Raw genomic sequence first — 21,413 nt, forward strand, 5'->3', positions numbered from 1 at the left:
TCACAATATTACCAAAGCAACATGTAGATATTCTCTCTTCGTATTTAACCGAAATTTTTTAGAGTCAAATAGGAGGGGGACTATTCCACACTTAGAGAAAAAAGAACTGGTGTATCTCAGGGTAGTATTTTGGGTTAATTACTATATCTACTATTTAAAAGAGACATGCCTCAAATAGAAAACACAATTGTGGCATATGTAACCATACCACAATTATGGCAGTAGCATCAAATATTGACGACGCCACAAGAAAGTTGTAGCACGCAAGGAATAGTTTTGATGCTTGACTAAGGAATGGGAAATAGAAGTAAGAGAAACTAAGTCTTCATAAGTAAATTTTGCAAATAAAGTTCTTGTCAACCTCCCACGTGTTAATATAAATGGGGTAAATGTTGCGCAGGAAAATACGCAAATATCTAGGAATGACACTGAATGTTAAGCTTAACTGAAAGGAACATGTTAAGAAGAAAAAGGCAGAATATGAACAATATAAAGAAATGTATTGGATCCTAGGTTGTAAGTCAAGGTTGCCATACAGAATAAGATCTTGCTGTATAACCAAATTATTAAACCGGGTTTGTGCCAAACGGATACGTGTCCAGCGAATACAAACGTTCCAGAATAGGGTTTTGCGGAATATGGTGGATGCCCCTTGGTATGTGCGAAATAGAGATTCGCACAGAGATGTAAAGATTCCATGTGTGGTTAAAGAAACTAATGAAAGGGCGGTGAAATATAGCTCAAGTAACAATTTTCATCTTGTAAGACTCTTGTAGAGGTATATTAAGAATTCTTTGAGAATTTTACTCTTATAATTTCAGTCTTGTAGAACACTAAAAGACTCTAATGAGATCTTTAGAAACAAAATATCTTTAGGATGAGACAAAAGAGCGCAATTGCTAGAGTTATTAGTTCTTATAATGAGAGTTGCACTCCCATTAAAAGAGTTTTTAAAGCATATTACTCTCATAACAAAACTAGTATGAGAGTTACGAAAACTCTCACAATCCACTTGTAATAGTGTTACTAGAAAGAGAAAGCAATTCATTGTAGAATAAATATATCGGTCTTACTTTGAACTTTATAAAAAATATATCTATTCCGCTTTTAATAAATATTTTTTTTACAAAAATGAAACAAAATATATGTACATACATATATTTACGTATATGATATGTAATCAATAAATATTAGTATACAAATTTTAATATCATAAATTTATAAATATTTTTTTTCTATGATTATAAATCAAAAAGTTGCTGGCATTAAAATTTTATTGATAAAAGTTGATGTTGTACTTCGAAAAAAAGCAATGCCAACTAGAAATAATTAAAATTTATAAAATTTTATAAATTTTATTCTAATGTGCATAAATTCCAACTAAAGCTTTATTATATTCAAATAAAACTATAATTTTACATTTCATTAACTTTAATTTAATAATTTCTGTACAATAAATATTTTTCGGACTTCTTTCCAAAAAAGAGAATTCTCAGTCTCATTAGGGTTAAAATTTAGATAAGGAAAAATGACAATACTAAAATGGCAGTGCCTAACAACTAGACTTATAAAGCAATTCTTTTAAGAATTGCTTGATAAGTCTAGTTGTTATAAGAAAAATATATAATGTTGATAAGAAAAATTCTATAAGAGTTGACATCTTATAAAAAATACTTTATGAGAATTAAAATTTTTTATGTCTTGCTGAAAATAGTTTTGCTATGACAGTAGCAGAATTTTTAACACTGTGCTAAGTCTTTATAAAAACCTTACGAGAATTGCATAAAAACAAAAGAAAGAAAAAAAAATTATGAGAGTATTGGAGTGTAGTATGAGAGTTTTTCGAGAAATTTGTTCGATTTTTTTTGGATTACTCTTGGAGATTGTTACTTGGGAGAGCTCGTCTGGAGCAACATCTGAACGTAGAATCTCTTCGGCTCCTTGTTATCCGGGATTTTCCTAGAAGACTAAAGAAAAATTTGCCATTTAATTTAGCGCAAAATGTGCTTCACCAAGTCGGGGAGCGTTAAATTTTTTTCAATCTATATTAAAGAAAATTTTATGGTTGGTCTAAGGTGTACTAGTATAATGTAAGGAGGAGGTTTTTGTGGTCAAACACATAACCAATAATGCTTTCCTCCTTCCTTCGATGGAAAAAAATAAGAAAAAAAAAAGAGAAACTTACTTGCGTAGAAGAAAATGTTAAGCTATCTCTTCTCCTCTAAAAGTTATAGCCCCTAAAACCCTAAAAATGCCATTTTTTAACAATTTATGGTTATGCTGCTAGCATTTTTCAAATGATGCATACACAGTTGCTTGTTTTACTGCGAAATACCACATTTGAATTTTGGAAAAGCAAAACAGCTGTTAAAATTAACCGTTATGTAAAATTTTTTTTTCCATATTTTATGTTCATTTTCCAAATCTGAAATCTTTTTTAAGCTTTTACTATCTAATAAATAGTACATTTCGTTAGAAGAAAATTTTTTCCATCTCTCTCAAGTCATCGCATGTCAAAATTTGTAAAATTTGAATTTTTGGCATCTAATATAACTGAAACTACAAGGTTTTTGAAATTTCTATAAATGCACAACGCTGACGATATATGCCATACCATTAAAATATATAAGTATTTTTTTATTTAACTCACGCAATTAATCCATAAAATCGGGTATTATGTTAACGCTTATCTCAGCAAGCTTAATCGCTCATCCCAAATGTATGCAATCCTTGAAATAGTTTCATATATGAATGAAAGTAATTTTAACAATATAATACATAAATATATAAATAAATATTATATAAACCGTGGAAATTTTCCAAAACCCGATAAGTCGATTTTTGGCAAAATCGATATATTAATGAAAATGGAATGGTAAATATGAAATCTTCGCTGTGACGAGACTTCATAATTCAATTCAAGAGGTAAAGCATTCGTTACTGGTAAACTTTACCAGGTACTATCATCTGGTAAAGTTTAATAAAACTATTTATCAACGTCATTCCTTTGCTAAAACCCGATATTTACGATATCGTGCTTTGGAATAAACCGTAAAACCATTTGACAGTCTTATACAAGTATGAACACGATATGTTCCGAATCGTTACGGTAAGAAAATTTTAACCAGGAAACAGAATGTTATATGTGGGACGAAACAGTGGCTGGACGGATATCCCATGAAATTGATTCGTGTTTGTTTAGAAAAGTAATATCTTTACTAGAAACAATCAAGTATATAGTAATGTACTCTGATACATGTGGCGGCCAGAATAGAATTTAAACATGAGGGTTCTGATCACGCTCGTCTTGAAAGGCCAAAAAAATCTGTGACGTGAGTATAATGTTACAAAGAGATTGGTACAATTTTGTGCATACCTTCAGAAGTAAAATTGCATTGAATTTGTCTCAAATGCCTCAAAACGATTTTAAGCTATTTTCACAATTGTGTAAAACAATAATTGTTTTACAAAAATGTAAGAATTATTCTTATAAAAACGAAAAAGGATACAGACGATAATCATGTGAATTGGCTAAAAATTTTTGGATAAGAATCACCAAGAATTATGATTATGTTTACTTTAAATCCGACTTGAAGGGCGAAACGAACTTCAAAATAACAGATTTCTCAAGGACAATAATCTCATAAATTCAAGAAAAAGACAGATTTATTGTCAATTGGACACAATATCGCCGAGTTTCATAAATCAAGCCTTAATATTTTTTCAAATATTTAAAATTAACTTTCAGAGTCGTATGGAAGCTGCACGAACCTGCCATGTCATTCCACTAAAATTTCAGAAATTTATCTGACTTGAAATTGGACACTTGTGTGACGAGTTTCATGAATCTAGCTTTAATATTTTTCCAAATATTTAAAATTAACTTTCGGAGTTGTATGGCAGCTACCCGAACCCGTTGTCCGAATTGGTCCAATTACAATAGCAACCATCGTTGGCACAAAAGAAAAAACTTTTGAAAGTTGGGTGTCTTTTGCATTTGGGATTGTTGGAACGGACGGACGGTCGGACATGTCTAAATCGACGTAGAATTATATCTGAGCAAGAACATATATTATATATTATGCCCATACCGAAGATGACTCCTTCAAGTGATTACAAACTCCATACCAAAGTGAATATACCCTTCATGAAGTGCAGGGTATAAAAATGGCCCACGTTACTTTTAATTTGCTCGATTGAGTTTTTCACCCCCTCAACTATTCAACTATTTTGTTTGAAAAATAAACATTAACAGAAAAAGGTTTTTTCTCAAAACTTTAAAATTGCAATACTGTAAAGTTGCAAAAAAAATACTTATCCGATTTTGGAAAATTTCCACAGAATTTATTTGGAAGAGGAATTAGGTTTGTATTGTTTTGAAATTGCTTGAACAGCAAAGCTGTTTACGCATAGAAAGTGTAGAAAACTTTGCATACTAGAAACTTTTAAAATACATACTATGAATGTATTTGGAAAATTTGTTTCGTTTGCAAAAACAGTAACAACAATTTTGTTTGAATAAAGCTTCCCGCATTTATAGAAATTTGAAAAAGCTTAAAATTTCGGAAATATAAGAAATTAAAAATTCAAATTTTACAAATTAAAAAAAGCGAAATTTAAATTTGAGAGGTAGAAATGGAAAATCTAATCGAAAATTACTTCAAAGTAGAGTAAAATTTATTTTGCAATTTGTCTTTTTTACCAAGTATTTTTGACATATTTCTATATTTTATAACTTTTATTGAAAATAAGTCATCATTTTTGAATTTCTTCTCAGTTTTAATTGAGAGCGATCAAATTAAATTTTATTTGAAATAATGTATAAATATATAAGTTAAAATTTTAAAGTAATTTCAAAATAAAAATATGTAAATTAAGTATATGTAAAGTTTATTTTATTATTTTGTTTGGCATTTTTTTAATTTTTGTTAAATGTTTTAGTTATAAATAATATTAAATAGTTTACTGAAAAAGTTTAGACAAAATTAAAATCAGAGTTAAGTTTTGAATTTATGAATTTTATTCATATAAAAATTTGCCTGAAAATATTTAAATACACAATTTGAGTGTATTTTTAAAATTTTTAATTTTTCAGGCAAATTTTTAATTTTTTAAATACACTCAAAATGTGTAAAAAGTACAAGTGGTACAATGTTTTAAATATTTCAACTCAAATCAGTATATTAAATCCCTGAGATTTCTTGCTGTCATTTAAAGCTAACATTTTTTTATTGCTCCATTTTATTCAAGTGCAAAAAATTTTTACATATGTAAATATTATAATACATAATATTTGTAAGAATTTCAGTAAAGAAATTTAGAATTCCATATGAGAAATATTGAAAAACAAAAATGACGATACTCGAACAAATAGTATAACTAATGCCATATACATATATCTACAGACCATCAAGCTCAGAGAGCAAATAAAAAGTAAATTCGAAATTTATATGTAGTTTAAATGGCAGGTGCGTCGGAATTTATTTGTGTGAAGGAAATTGATCAATATTTTTGGCTCTACTGAATTTAAAATTTAAATTTCAAAAAAATCGGTTGGTAAATTCCATCTAAAAAATGCATTTAAAAAAAATGCAATTTTTAGCGCTGACCACCTTGCCTGTCTTCCAAATGGAAGGGTACTAAATTACAGATTAAAATTTTGGAATAAGAAATAAAATTTAAAAATAAATTGACGAAAAAGCAAAAACATAATAATTATAATATAGATGGCTTTTAAAACTATACTAAATAAAATGAGATTCAAAAAAAAAAAAATAAAAAAAATAATTTTACAAAAAAAAAAAAATAAAAAAATTTTTATCGACATGCTTCGAAAACATAAAACATTAAGAATTGTTTTTGTTTTTTTTTTCGATTAAAAATTTCGGAGAATATTTTTAGCTTGGAGGCCTGGTAGATATATATGGCATTAGTATAACTTCCACTCTAGTAAAGTAAATTACTCCTTTAGCAGGAAGATAAATCACTAACCTGAATGCAAAATACTATAGCGAAAATTAAATACAGTATTCCATAAAATGAAAAGTTTTATAAAAGTGAGTAAGATTTTTGTCAGATAGTACAATATGTGAACGTACTTTTTACCCAGATTTTGGAGAACGGCACTTTATGAAATCAAAAATAGTTAAAAATTTGATTTTCGTAGAATTTCCAACTCGACAACGATAAAAAGTTCACGTAAATATTTAAAAAAAAAATTGGATATGCTTACTCTTTTATCGAAGAAACTTAAAATTCTACGAAATTCTATTTCGTAGAATTCAGATTTAGATTATAAAACTTGTAACTTGACGAAGAAAGCAAGAGGAAATGATTTAAAAACACCTAAAAATTAATTCCTTAATCCAAATTAAACGTTACCTATTAATAAATTTTATTTCAGGAAAAAAAATTTATTAATGTGAATTTTAAAGGGTATTAAAAATAATACCGTCTCTGCCAAAATGACACCGAACATTTTGGCAGAAACGGTATTATTTGTAATATTATTTCCAAAATAATTATTTTTGGCACGCAGTCCGATAAAGGTTTGCCATCCTTGCCCTACAGCCTGAAAAATTTAGGTTCACGTCATACAAACTGCAAAAATTTAACTGAAAAAATTGTATAGATTAAAAATGCATTTTTTCACTTTTATAATTTTGGCTATAATTTTATGTTTCAATTTGCTTTAAAATTTCTAAACATAATATGCAATATGTTTTTTTCAAAAGAAAAAAAAATAAAAAAAAAAGAATTATATTTCGGAAAAATTATCAACCATTGAAAAAAAAATTTTTTGAATGTTTATACAAAAGCGAATGTAATAAAAAAACATTCCATCGTCTAGTTAGGAAACAATGTAATGTTAAACTTCATACTAGATTTATTCAAACCATAAGTCGTGTCGTATGATGTTTGCTTCGAAAACAAGTTATTATTCAAAAATCACTACAACCATTTCATATGAAAACCAAGCTCAATGTTGGGTTTCATTAAACGCTGGTCAAAGGAGTTTAATGATCCTTATGTCACCATATTATAATATATGTACATATTAACCGAATTAAACCTATTCAAAAAAATTTTTTTTGGGGTTCGCACTACGCTTTTTTTCTTGGGAAGACCCCATCATGCATCCGCCTTCTGAACACAGACTCAAATTAATTTACTTATTAAAGTGAAAAAGTAACAGTAAAAGCTGTGCCTTCAAAAATTTAATTGTTTGCCAAAATTATAAAAATAGCCTAAAATCATTCTCTTACTTAACCACCAAATTTAACCATTATGTTACTATGCGGTTCCAATATTATTATCCGGGAGTTTTGTCTTCTTTATTCTGGTGCATGGTAATAGATGGTCTCCTGTCTTATAACGGGTATAATGTGCGAGGCTACGCTGATGATCTGGTCGTAACTGTAAGGGGCCAACATGATGACATCATAGTTTACTAAATGCAGGGGGCTCTGAATAACATCCGGGACTAGACGGAGGCTGAGGACCTTTGCATTAACTCTGGAAAGGCAGTCATTGTACCATTTAGTACCCGGCGGAAATTTAGTTTGCGCTCTATATCCCTGGGGGCACAATTATTGAGCCTTTCAGGGAAGTGAAACATCTTAGAGTAATCTTGGATCAGCGACTAAGCTGGAGGCCTCGTCTGAAAGGAGTAATTGGTAGAGCCATCCGGGCTCTATGGAATTCGATGAGGCTGTATGGAAGAACATGGGGTCTTAGACCTAAAATGGTCCACTGGCCCTACACTACCATTGTTCGACCAATTGCAATGTACTTTTCTGACATATGGTGACAGAAGGCTGGGCAAGAGACGGCGCGTGCCGCTCAGGCACGGACATCCTAAGGACGTATCCGAGGTTCTCTTGAGCATGGCTCCGCTTCATATTCACCTTAAAGGGAAAGCTATGAAGGGAGCACTATGTGTAAGGCAATATAGGGAGCCAAGGCCTGGTGACCTTGGGGCCCACCTAAGCTTTATGGAGGAGATCAACGATATACACGGAATGGAAATGCCCTTGGACTTTGATCCGAGATAGAGGAATATAATAAAGTGGATCTACCTGGACGAGCGTGGGCCTCATTTTGGCCCTGATGCCGTGGTCTTCCATGCGGGTAGAACCAAATTCAATGAGGGAGTGGGCATGTGTGTAAGGAGAGGGTGTGAGCATTACAAGGGCTCTCGAACATTGGCCATCGATATATCAGGCTGAAACATATGCCATAGAGGTGTGTGCTCTTGAATGTATCAGAAGGAACAATAGGGGGAGCAGAATTATTATTATGTCAGACAGCAGGGCCGACAGTAGGTTCGCTCATACCATTTAATGGAGTCCAGGTCCAGGCTGCTGAAGGAATGCGTTGACACTTTTTGTGTCCTGTCTAGGTATAGCAAGTTAAACTTGATGCCCGTGGACTCGCCAGAGGAAGAGCGGCGGCTAATTTCATTGTGGCGGAACCATGTTTCGGGGCTCCAAGACCAACGGTCCTACCAAACATGGCCAGCTGCCGTCCCCCCAGTCCCAAGGGAGACATAAATTTCTTAGAGTAGAGGAGAACGAAATGATGGAACATTTATTATGTGATTGTGAAGCAGTTGCTTGCCTGCGATTGGCGTGTTTTGGGGAGGCTTGTGACCCCGTGGAAAATTTCGCAGCTTGATTTGGCTGCTATAATGTGGTTTCCCAGCGGCCTGGATATAGGAGGGCCCCTCGGATAAAAAACGCTTCTTCCAATTTTTTTTTGTCATGCTAAATATATGCAATAATTCGATATACACTAAGTCCTCAAGATACGACTTCACATCTTCTAATACGACATTTCGAGTTACTACATATGATATAAAGCTGAATCAATTTTATTTCAGTTCGCGACATTATTCCTGATACGACATTAAAAATTTAAAAAATTTTTAATTTTACAGATTTTACTGATTTTTGAATGAAAATCTATACCAAATTTAATTATAAGACAAGTCTAACGAACATACTTTAATAATGAATTCTTTCTAGTTGAAAATATAGTCTAATTAAAAATATGAATTGAAGTGATATATAACAACTTAATCAAAATTTATTTTATTTATTTTTGTTACAAAATTGATTTTTTTTGGTTTCGTTACTTTATTTTATTGTTTTTTAAACTTTGTTATTTTTTTTTTAAAAACCAGGTGAATTATAATATAAAATAGTTTGTCTAATTGACTTTTTGTTTCCGTACACTTTTTTCTTCCTCAAACAATAATTCGAGTTACGACATAAATTTCCGGAACCAAAAGTGTCATATCCCGAGGACTTAGTGTATATGTTTTGGTATATGAACGAAAGTGATAATACACATAGAAGAATGTATTATAATTACTATTTTCACTTGTTCAAGGTAAAAGTGCAACTTTATTGATTCTGTATATAAGATAGTTTTACATTTACTGCGAGATATTAAAAAGAGCACATGATAATTATAAAATATTTTATATCACAGTTCTTTTTAGTTGCTTCTAACTTACTTTTTGCAATTATATTTAATTTTAAGATATATCTATTTAATAAATGTTATTATTCAAATTACCAATTTTTAATGTGATATCTATATAAATGTGTTTTTTTTTAAGTACATACCCATTCCTGCTGAAGGTGGTGGTGGTTTAGCATCTGGGTCTGTTGCAGCCGGTATTGTATTTTCATAATTGGCCAATGATGATATAAATGTGGAAATACGAGGCCTTGTATCCAATTCTTCATCGTATAAATATAAATTAGCATCGCGACTTTTCTCACTGTCAACAAATGGCTGTTCATCATTCCCATCTAAAACAAAACAAAAAAATAAGTGAAAAAAAAGTAATAAACTAACTGAATAAGAGTAGAAATGAATATATTAACTTTTTAAACTAAGTTAAAACAATTTGAAAAGACAGTTTAATCAAGACAGTTGAATGATGCATTTTCCATGCATAAATGGGTTGATACATATTGGAAAGTACAACACATGATATCCACCGTATTTAAGAGCGCTATTTTATTGTGCTTTAATTTTAGAAATGCTACAGTTTCGGATTTTTGTTATTATTCTTCTATGGTTAGTATTCGTCTTGTTAAATTATATAGAATTAATTAAAGAAACTTAAAAAATAATTTCTACCCAATAATTCTTTGTTTGCTTACAAGAAACTTCCATTTGCCTTAAATATAATATCTATTTAAAATATTTTTGTAAGTTTTAACATTTTATCTTAAAGGATGTAAACATAACTACTACAATTGGCACACTCTAGTAGGTTTGTTTTTATATCGGCTTACATATATGTATGTATGAAATTTCTAGGTACAAAAGATTCAAAGTACTACGAATATGTATAAGTACGTTTGTTTTGTCCATTTTTACATAAACATTGATAACTTCATAAATTGATAATATATATAATTAATGCCATAATGACTATATATCATATTATTTGTAATATATTTAGACCCTAATCACATAATTTTTGGTAATATTCAAATTACTACACTAGGTTTAGTAACACTATATACAGGGCGTTCTACATAAGGTGCCAAATAATTTTAAGGATAATTCTCTGATCGATTTCCAACAAAAAATTGTACCTGCATGTACAATTCATGCATTGTCCATGAAGGGGGGGGGGGGGGGGGGAAGGGGGCGGAAATTTGTTTTAAAAAAAATTTTACAAGCTTTTTAATATTAAAATATTGCATATTAGGCAATTTCAAATTATATCATGTTCAAGTATTAATGCTATAGGTGCATGTGTTAACTTCACATCCTTGTTAAGTTTCAAATGTCCTCGCTTGATTACTTAATGTTTTCGAGCATTTAATGAACTTGTTTGTGTGAAATTTGAACATTTTTTTTCAAGATCCCATTTTTCAGGGAATATAAGCGAGTCAAGAACAAAGGTGCTTCTTCCTTTAGCATTTCTAATTCGCTGGTAAATATAACCTGAATAAAGCGAATCGCACTAATTTCAAATATTTTTGAAAACAAATTTTTAAAAACTGTTCTTAAAGATTTCGTAGAATCCACGCTCATTTGTGGTGACTTATTTTAAGTCGCTATATCACAGGGATAATCCTACAATTAAGAGAAACTAAGTATACGTATAAGTGAAAGAGCTTCATATATGACATTTTAGCCTTTTTTTCCGGAGAAATGAAATTTATCTCTGCGTTACTTATAGTTGCGTTAGCTGACATGAATCACATGTTTAGTATGAGTAATTTAGTAATGCGCTGCAAGAATAAATTTATATTGAAATGAACCTAAACATACAGATGTAATACACACATTAGGTTCTATATAAGCTTATCATATTAACTAGCATAATAAGTTCTAATACTTTTTGCAAGCATTATGTTGATATAGATTAAAAAATAATCTGATACGAACACATGACCGTGAGATATTGGCTAGTTTAGTTAAAATGTTACATGCGACTACGAAAATGCATTTTAAATACTCCTCACAAATTTTAAGGAGGCTAGTACGCTTTTAGTTAATATAGCTAGAAAAATATAGATTTAGCTCTTATCAGAGGCTCATTTTATGCTAACCATTTGATCACTCAAAAATTCCTTATCCAAAAATTTTAAGATACTCCATCAATTAATTCCCTCCTATAACGTACAAGACGTCTTAATATTTTTTCGTATGTGTGTATCCAAGGTTTTTTGTTCAGAAAAAAGACTATTCATTTCTTTAGTCCATATACATATATAAGTTTCGTACTGGAAAGCTGTGTCGCTAAGCGATAAAATAATTTATTTGCTGTTTAAAATTTAATTTTAATTTAAGTTTTGTCTTTTGTTCATAATGTTTAGAATAAAATAAAAGTGAATTTGAAAAAATACTCGTAGTACTAAAGTTTATTTAAAAAGAAAAAATGACTTAATAAATTAGTAAGATTCGGTGTACATTTTAAAGTTTCTATTGTAATCGTATTTAAATAAAATATAATAATATATTTGATTACGTTCATATAAATAGGTGCTGTGTCATATAAATGCCCCGAGGGTGTTGCGTAGAAGGATGTAGAAGCAATATTCTATGAGAAAAGGAGAGCGTAAATGCTATATTTACATTTATTTTGCCGAATAACGAGGTCATCAGGGATAAATGTATAAAAGCATTAGGAAAAACGAATTCGACACTACCGAAGTATTTTTAATTTTTAAGAATTTTAAATTCTATTTTTCTGCATGTTGCAAATATAATTTAATCAATTACTTAGTTATGTTAAGATTTGAACAATTTAAATAAGTATGTAATTTAATCTCTAATAAAAGAAAATTAAAAAATTTTGTGAATATAGTTGAATAGATTTTTGTCATAAAATTTACTAGTTTAAGAAAAATTGATCAAAAAATTTTTTTTATGTAAATATGTTATGTAGTTTATTCAAAAACAATTTTATTATGTATTTACTATTTTGGTTTTAGCTGAAAAATATTTTGTTACTTGTAATTTATTATAATGCAATTTGTTACCTGTAATAAGTAACTAGTTGGAAAGAACAAGAAATTTAATTTTGTTAATATTTAAACGAAATAAAATAATTTCTGCATATTTTTTGTATTTAATCGTTTTTATTTCACTTTTATTACTACAGGAACATTTAAGTGAAATAAAACGTGCAAGGAGAGTAGGATTTAACAGGATTTTCGATTCTATGGTTGCAAAACACATTTATGAAACGGATCACACAATCACGGAAGATAACTTAAAGGTATTGAAAGAGGTAAAAGGAAAACAAAGGAAAGAAGTTCATGAAAGCATGCAGATATACTAATCAAAAAGGACTGCCTACTGAACACGGACGAAGATAACGCGGCTACTTGGCTCTTTAAATTAATTATTTGACCAGTTTTAGGGTTGAAAACAGGTATAAATTTAGTTTGTAACTAATAACAAAAAAAAAAATATAAATAAATAATCAAATTCTAGATTAAGTCAGGTAGATAATTATATTAAGTCAGGTATAATATTCCTAATTTTAATAGATTTAAATTTTTATTGTTTGTTGTCTTAATTAGAAGAAAATCAGTTTTAATAAAGTGCGTATGTAGCGCACGAATTATATTAGCAAAAAATAAAAAAGTATTTTATTCCGAATAAAAGGAAGTTTTCTTTTCATACCAATAAAAAAAAGCTAAACTTTTATTGAAAAATTAATTTTTCAAATCTTTATTTGAAAAATTAATTTTTGTATGTTTACCTCCAAGATTTAATAATTATGCGTTTAAAATTTATTTCTATATAGCAAACCACAGTTTTGAATACTCTTCAATTCATATAGAAAGCTTAAAAAAAATTACTTGGGAAGCTTTAAAAAAAAAAAACATACATATATTTATGTAGTTAAAATTTTTGCGAATTTTTCCAAACTATTATAACAATATTTTTTTGGATATTTGCTTTAAACTTTTATAATAACATTTATCTGTTATAGATGAAAAAGAAAATAAAACAAAAAATTTAAACAAAATAAAAAACAGATTTTTGCAATAATCCAAAAAAAGAAAAATACGACAATATCCAGGCAAGCACCGATACAATAACGTTCTGGTTATGAGACTACCACGCTACCCACCAGGCTACGCAATACCTTGATTTTCCCATTATAATTTTATGTTTTACTCATATTTCCTATAACTCTTCAAAAATCATCCTATTTTACATTATATATATATAGTTACTTCTCAGATGTCGAAAAGTACGAGTACTTTTAGAAGGGTTAGAGACATGGGACAAAAGGCAGTAGATAGAGTTTTGCCTCTAGGGTGCAGAAAAAACCAAGAATTAGATAGGGATTTGCCTCTAGGGGTCTAGAAAAAGCATTAATTAAATCCATCCTCCTCCTTCACCCCCTCCTAAGATTCTTTGTGACCACTTTTTACAAAATGGTGCTACATCCTGTAGGGGTACTTTTTATTTGCTTTTGTTGGCTAAATTTTATAAGAAAATGTTATTCTATTGCGTTAAACTTTTTACAAATAGGGTATTTTCAAAAAAATATTTAGAACTTGCTGATATTGATTTGTAAGGGTAAAGCTTTTTTAATTTTCATTTTAATAAAATAAAATTATCAATAAAAAAAAGTTTATCTGGAAAATAGCATTTTACAGGGTTCGAACCTGGGACTTTTTGCATAGAAATAGTATACCATAGGCATTATCCTATCTTTTACGATTTTATGCGAGAGAACTCAAAGTGAGGTTGTAAAATGAATTACTTAAAAGATATTAGATCTCAAAGCAACTATTTATTTGCTTAATTATGTACTTTTTCATAATTAGTTTTAAAAGCATTTCTTATTTTAAGTGTTATCTTATAAAATATATAAAAACATATCTATATATGTATATTACGGGTATGTTTTTGAAGAAGAAAAAGTAAACTTAAAATATCTCACACAGAATGGAACACAATTTTAAGACTTTAAAACAATTGTAAACCTTACAAAGTATCACATTCCAAAAAAGTTTAGTAAAAGCTCTTGACATTGTACACTTTTCCAAAATGCTTTCTATACGTAGTGGATACGTAAAATAAACGTGAGTCGGGTATCGCAAAAATCGAGCACGCTTTTCTTATACATGTCATATAAGCGTCGCCAAAAATAACCAATTAAATAAACCAGCATATATTTTCAGCAATAGAGTGCTAGTTATTAAGTTTTTTCTTTTAAATGCAGCATAGAAACGCCATGTTTGTAATGATATGGTAACGTTTGTTAGAAATTAAGATTTGCACAGAACTTTAAATTGAACTTTCCAAACAAACGTCAAAATATGTATTAATATCGTAAAAATTGTATTTCAAAATGTATCAAAAACTTTAGCAGTTTTTTTTACAATGTAAAGGTATTGAAAGCTCTGAGACGGTACTACAAACCGTATTAATACCATACTTAAACTTTTTATAAGGCATTATTGAAGTCACGGTATCAGTGGGAATATCATAAGTGAAGAACTTCCATTTGTCATCATCCTTTGGAGCATTTTTATTCTCATTAACAATTGTTGAATAAATTTTATGGTATGTTTCTGTGTTAAGAGCTATGATTTTAACAACAATACTGCAATTTTTTAAGAGATAATCTTTTGTGTTGATAGACTTCAGTTTCTGATGAATATCCAAAGTTGATTTTAAACATAGGTTAACAGGTAGTAAACGGACTTTTTATCTACAATGCTTGTTTGATGAGCAACAAAATGGTCATCCATTAATTGGCTTAATGTACCGAATCTATTTGTGTTAGTCATGCTTGAATAACATTATACAAAATGAGATGTATACAAATAATTACAATTAAACTCATTTAAATACTTAGGGGAGATATGCACACTTTTAAGAAAAGAGACGGACTGGAATTTTTAAATTGAAATTTTTAGTTTATGCATCATACGAACGAATTTTTTCTTGATGGTAACTTTTGACTGAAATGAAAAGGTGTCATCAGTTAGGAAGAGTGGATGTGTTTAAAAAAAAAAAAATGGGAAAAGCAAAAAAAAAAGAAAATAATTATTAAAATTAATTATTAATATAAAATTTTATTATTAAAATACTTATCTAAAGTCTTTACATTTAACAAGTCCCAATATTCAATTCCTTTTACGAAATATTACGAATTTTTGGCTTCGTTCCAGTTTTCTTCTTTAAATGCCACTGATCGTGTCATATTTCTTATTATTTTTTTCTTTTTTTTACGTAAAAAAGAGTTTAATGTTTTAAAAAATCTCAGGATATTATACATATTTTTTAAAAAGCTTCCCATTTAAATTTTATTGCACGAAAGAGAAAGAAAGGTAGGAGGAAAGAAAAAATGAAAAAAAATTTCAAGTTCATATTTCAGTATGGTTTCAAATGTTAATGAGGAAGGATGTATGATTTTTCATGCACATTTTATATTTCCCAATAAGGTAAGTTGAGTAGTGTCGGCTAACAAAAATGTTAATAAAAGTAATATAGTTTGACACATTTCAACAACTTGAATTATCTCATTTCGGTTATTTCTACGTTACTTACAAGATTGTTTCAAATAATTTCAGATAGTTTCACATAATTTCAAAAGCTTACTAGTGTCCCAAAAATTGGAAAGAAGTATTTAACAGTTAACTGGACAATACACATTGCGGTGGGTTATGTGCCAACTACATCAGATTTTTTAAATTTGAAATAAATATTTTCTTAAGAGGAAATACATAGTTTAAGTTGACTTGCAATTGAATTATTTGTATTCTAAAAATTGAAGAATAAATAGAAGAATATATATTAATATATTCTAAGTATTTCAAAATTATCTTTTTCATATAAGAGACTAACTACAAATAAAAGAAACTAATTAACAATTTTTGATTAAATAAAATTTAACCAAAAGTTAAATAAAAATTATTTTATAAATTTACTTGTTTTGGTATATTTATTGTAAATTTTCAATAGAATATTATATACATATAGTACTACTTTTTGAAACATATTTACTTATCATATTCACTGTGACCAGGTTCATGTGCGATTAAGGAAAGAAATCATTTCTTTTTTAATGTAACTTTTTATTAAAGTTTAAAAATTTTGTTACAAGCGTTACAAGAAACCATACATCTTTTATATTTAAATTCTTGATTTACAATTTGTTCCCGAATATATAAATTAATTTTGCATGTTCTAGGCCTTTACATAAACACAGTATATCGCGATATATAGCGAGAAATGCGCTGTATTTGTGTTCATAAACAAATGTTGCTAATCCAGTTTTTTTCTTAAACATTGGTAATCTATCACAAAACTATTTAAATTATCATGGTTAGCGCAGTTAAATTAGCTGTACTTTTTTTTACTAGTTTTTGCAGTTTGGTTTTACACTTCTAATTGTTAATTGTACTTAAAATAAAAAAACCCCTTTTTGTTTCAGTTTTCTTTTTTTGTTTTTCTTAATTTTTATTTTTCTTGAAATAGAATTTTTTACAATTTGTCCCAAAATAAATACATTTTTTTTTGTTAACGACAATTTTTGTTCATGAACACAATACTGCAAATTCAAAATAGCAAAAGTTTCTATACAATTGTTACAAATATATTGCGTATGTATCACATTCTTGTTTTGCAGTATTCTGTTTATGCGCGTAAATTATTTAAAATTTATTATTTCATTTTAATTTTGAAGTTGATATTGCAATACAATATTTCGCATTTTTTTTCTGTTCTTCTTTGTTTTGATAGGAAATCCATTAAATTTTGTTTTCTCTTGAGGAAAGAAAAAAAAAGAAAAATTTTTGTTCCCCACACTCAAAGTATGTGATTGAATTGGGCTGATGGAGTTGCAGATCCATCCCCCTTAGGTGTCTGAAATTTAAAGTTTTTCGAGTACAGATTGAGAGTTTCAATACCATATGAGACTCATGGAAGGGCAGGTCTCGGTACAGTGGTGATTCGTCACCCTGTCGGCATAGTGGTGTGCAGTGTGGTGCACCCTATTTCAATGCTTCGTGTTCTGGTTCACATGTGCATAATTTTTTCTTCTGGTTATGATTTTTTGTCATTGGTGGCAGCCTGCTACTTTTAATAAACCAACCCAAGGCTGAGGCTCCAGGACAGCCAGATGTACACTGTAGTAGTTGGTAGCCAATGCCCCGACCAGTGGGGGACGACATGTCCTGCCAGGTTGCCCTCATCATCATAAAACATAGTTCATACCTTTTTTAATGTACGAGTATGTATTATTTGCATACATAATTTTTTTCAATATTGACATATTGCCTTGGTGGTATTGACATGTGTGTCACATTTAGTGTGTTGAATGTATTTATAAATATGACTTATATGTGAATGACCTGTAGACACAATGTTTACATAAATATTACTTAACGTTACCATACAATTTTGTTTTTCACGTATACATTTTATTTACAAAAATTCATAATTATTGTAAATGCAAAAATTCTTCCTCAAATCACATACTAGACACTTTTTGTAAATTAAAAGTACCTGTACGGCTCTAACCGTACAACGTACCTTTAATATAAGCTTTTAACGTAACTTATCAGTAAATTTTCTATCAACTAAAATTGCTCGTTGGGTTTAATTGTTCTTATTATTTTTGTGCTTGAACATGCATAGTGCCGCTATTACAGTTTACATTATTAACGTACTATTACGTTTTCTTTACCTGGTTTGCAATGAAATGTGGAGAAAATTTCTCAATGGGAAATGGCCATCTTTTGAATTTTGTGCTTGGATTTTTATCAGATTTTTTTCAGGTTAGGGAATCCGTGTCCAATTTAATTTTAACTGTTTTTGAGTGGTTTGTCCCTATGTGTCCATTTGTTCCTCTAACGTACTTAGTTAAAGGCTTTACAATGTGGGAATAATTTTAAATAAATTTTCGATAATAGCCAGATAATCCTGGGAAAATTTCGCATCTCAAAATTTTAGGAATTTGGTAATTAATAATATCTTTTACTTTATTCTGCAGATTTTAAACTAAAAATTCTAAGAACTCTACTTTATTTTAACAAAAATTTAGATTTTTCTGCTAAAACTTGCATACCTGCATCATATTACGTTTATAAAATTTTATCAACATCTTCTAAATGGGTATTTTTGTCTGGTGAAAAGATTGTAATGTCGTCGACATAAATATAACAGAATTTCACGATATAATTCCTCAAAACGTTACATATGGCTTGCTGGAAAATGCTAGGAGTATTTTTCAAGCAAAATGGTCATCTGCAGAGCTTATATGTGCGGAACCGTTATTTATATTAAATGCCGTTTTTTGTCTGTTCTTTTCAAATAAAATAACCTGTGAAAAATATAGATTTTCGTAAATTAGCTAAAATGACCGAAGTATCCGGTACTGGTCAAATATGGTTTTCCCATTCATTTTCTTGAAGTCAATTACCATACGTAGTTTAGTCTTTCCGTTTTTATCAAAACCCTTCTTAACTAACAATATGAATCGCCGAATTATAGGGAGAGTTAGATTCTCTAATGAAATTCTTTTTCAGAAGTGTAGGTATTTCCTTGTCAAAAAGTTAATTGCAGATATTGGATAAGGATAGTCTTTTGCGTAAATAGATTCATTAGTCTGATTCTTGCCTTTGCTTGAGTATTTTACGGTATGCTTCCGCCGGAAACTTTTATATGTATTTTTACAAGGTTGTCATATTCATTTTTGATAACTTCTAGGAGTGACACATTATCTATCGTTTCCAAGTTGGCTTGTTCGGCCAAGTCTGGCAGTTTTCCTTGGCCTATGTTCTAGAATAAAATTCATTTCTTAAAGCCAATCAAAGCCTTAACTTTTTTAAGAAGATCATATCAAAGGTTTCAAAACTAGGAGTATGAAGAAGGCTGACTTTTCAATATGAATTTTGCTTTTTTATATGATTAAGTTTCTACTATTGATTGATTTGACTATAAAGGGTTTGTCCACTGATGAACAATTGCTCAGAAAGGCATGAATTTTGATATAATTTTCAGAATTTCCTGTATCTATCAAAATACGTAGCTCATGATCGTTTTTGCTAGTTTTGGTAATAAAAGAAACGAGCGAGTTTATCGTGAGAAAATTAACATTTTCGGTCATCATGTTCTGCACTGTCACATTGGAAACTTGTGAAAACTAAAGATTCATTACAACCTTCTTAAATTAAAATGATCGCATGGCAAATTGAACAGCTGATCTTCATGCCAGAGAAGCCGCACTGTCACCTTGAAATTCCACGAAGGATTTAATGCGATCTAAAATGTTGTGAATCCTTTAACTCCAGGATGAATAGAGACTGGTTGAAATGTTTCTACAGAAGTGTGCTGCAGATCATGAATCATTAAAGTCAGATTGCCAATTTTGACTGGAAATTCACTTTCAGCTCATTCTATAACGACAATAAACAGTTCTTCAACTTGATTCTTTGTTATGTTCATTTTAATAATAATGACAATCATAATGGAAAGATTACAAGAAATTGTGTCGTTTTTTAGTACTTATTTTATGATAGCTTTTTTTTACATGTGTTTTTTTTTTTTAATTTAATATTGTACTTAATATTTATTTAAATTTGTAAACTTTCAATATTTATTTAAATTTAAAAAAAAAATTAATTCAGCTCTATCTAGGATTTGGGTTCTGAAATAATTTGTAAAAAATTTACACAATTTAATAGTTCGCTCTTTCCAAGATTTTCAATTAAATAAAGTTTAAGTTATAAATTTAACTTTAAAGTTATAAAATTTACTGTAACTAAAATTTCGAGAATGAGATAACGTTAATTTCACAAATTACTCTAACTTACTATTTTGTAAAATTATAAAAGCTAAATTAAAAATTTTAATATAACTCACTCTTTTAAGAGGGTTTTAAATTTCAAATGTGATATTAGTAACCAAAACCGATTTAATAATCAAACTTGACTTGCAGTAGTTTCATGTGGAATCTTCTGGGCCACAGTGTTGAGATATAATGGAGGAAATTGCTGTCCTTTTATACGGCTATGTGGTACCTTTGTTTTTATTGTTTTCTTGAAATTATCCTTACTGATGAGGATTCTTTTAATTCGGGATTTGAAAATACGCACTACGTTACTGACTTTTTTTTTACTATAGTCCCACGTTGGAATTCATTTAATATTTCCTATTCTCCTATATTGAACTGTATCTAAGGCAACGTCACTTTAGAAATATATATAGCTTGCACATAATTTAAGAACACAAAAATTAATTTTAATAAAAAAACTAAAAATTTTTAGTATACATATATTATGTTTTATTATCTAAATTTATATTGTTTATTGCTATATTTTGGTTATGGGTTTCATGATCCATATTTAAGTATAATTACTTACGTATTAATTACGTAATACTTAGCACGTATTAGTTTTCTCCACCTGAACCTTGATTCTTATTATTACATATTAATTGCAGATTTTATTATACTTGCTAAACTGAAATTGCTTAGTGCATGTTAAGTTGTATAACCTAAATTACGATTGTTGCTATTGCATCTGATTATATATTGTATTAAAGAGCTATATAAAGAGACACGTAATAGAGTCCCACTATCAGTTATAAGATTACCTTCAACCAAAAAAGAAGAATTAGCAGATGTGAATTTAATTGACGGTTTTTATAACGAAAGTACTCTGGCCGTACAAGAGGAATACTGTAAAAGGTTCCTAATCATTGAAGATCAGCAATCCGCATCATAGAAGATTGCCTAATTTGCATAGGCGAATGCGAAAAACTTATCGACTTCAGTCGCTTTCTACAAGAGAATCAACGTTTTCAAAAAGAGCGGCGCAGCAAAAGTGGCAGACTAATCAACTGACTTATAAGTTAACAATGCTAAAATAGTAATTTTATAAAAAAATTTTTTGGACATA

General features: G+C 29.2%; 1 protein-coding gene across 1 annotated transcript in view; it reads right to left on the reverse strand.

Moving 5' to 3' along the window:
* The window catches only part of LOC129616280 (solute carrier family 12 member 7), a gene marked incomplete at its 5' end in the record, with an annotated part of 277,715 nt that overhangs the window by 224,769 nt on the left and 31,533 nt on the right, over nt 1-21,413 (reverse strand). Inside the window, one exon of the mRNA XM_055531859.1 lies at nt 9,633-9,821. Within this exon, the coding sequence (XP_055387834.1) occupies nt 9,633-9,821 (189 nt within the window). The remainder of the gene's footprint in view (nt 1-9,632; nt 9,822-21,413) is intronic.

This window comes from Condylostylus longicornis, unplaced genomic scaffold (assembly GCF_029603195.1).
Source record: "Condylostylus longicornis isolate FDR11 unplaced genomic scaffold, ASM2960319v2 ptg000171l, whole genome shotgun sequence".
NCBI lineage: Eukaryota > Metazoa > Arthropoda > Insecta > Diptera > Dolichopodidae > Condylostylus > Condylostylus longicornis.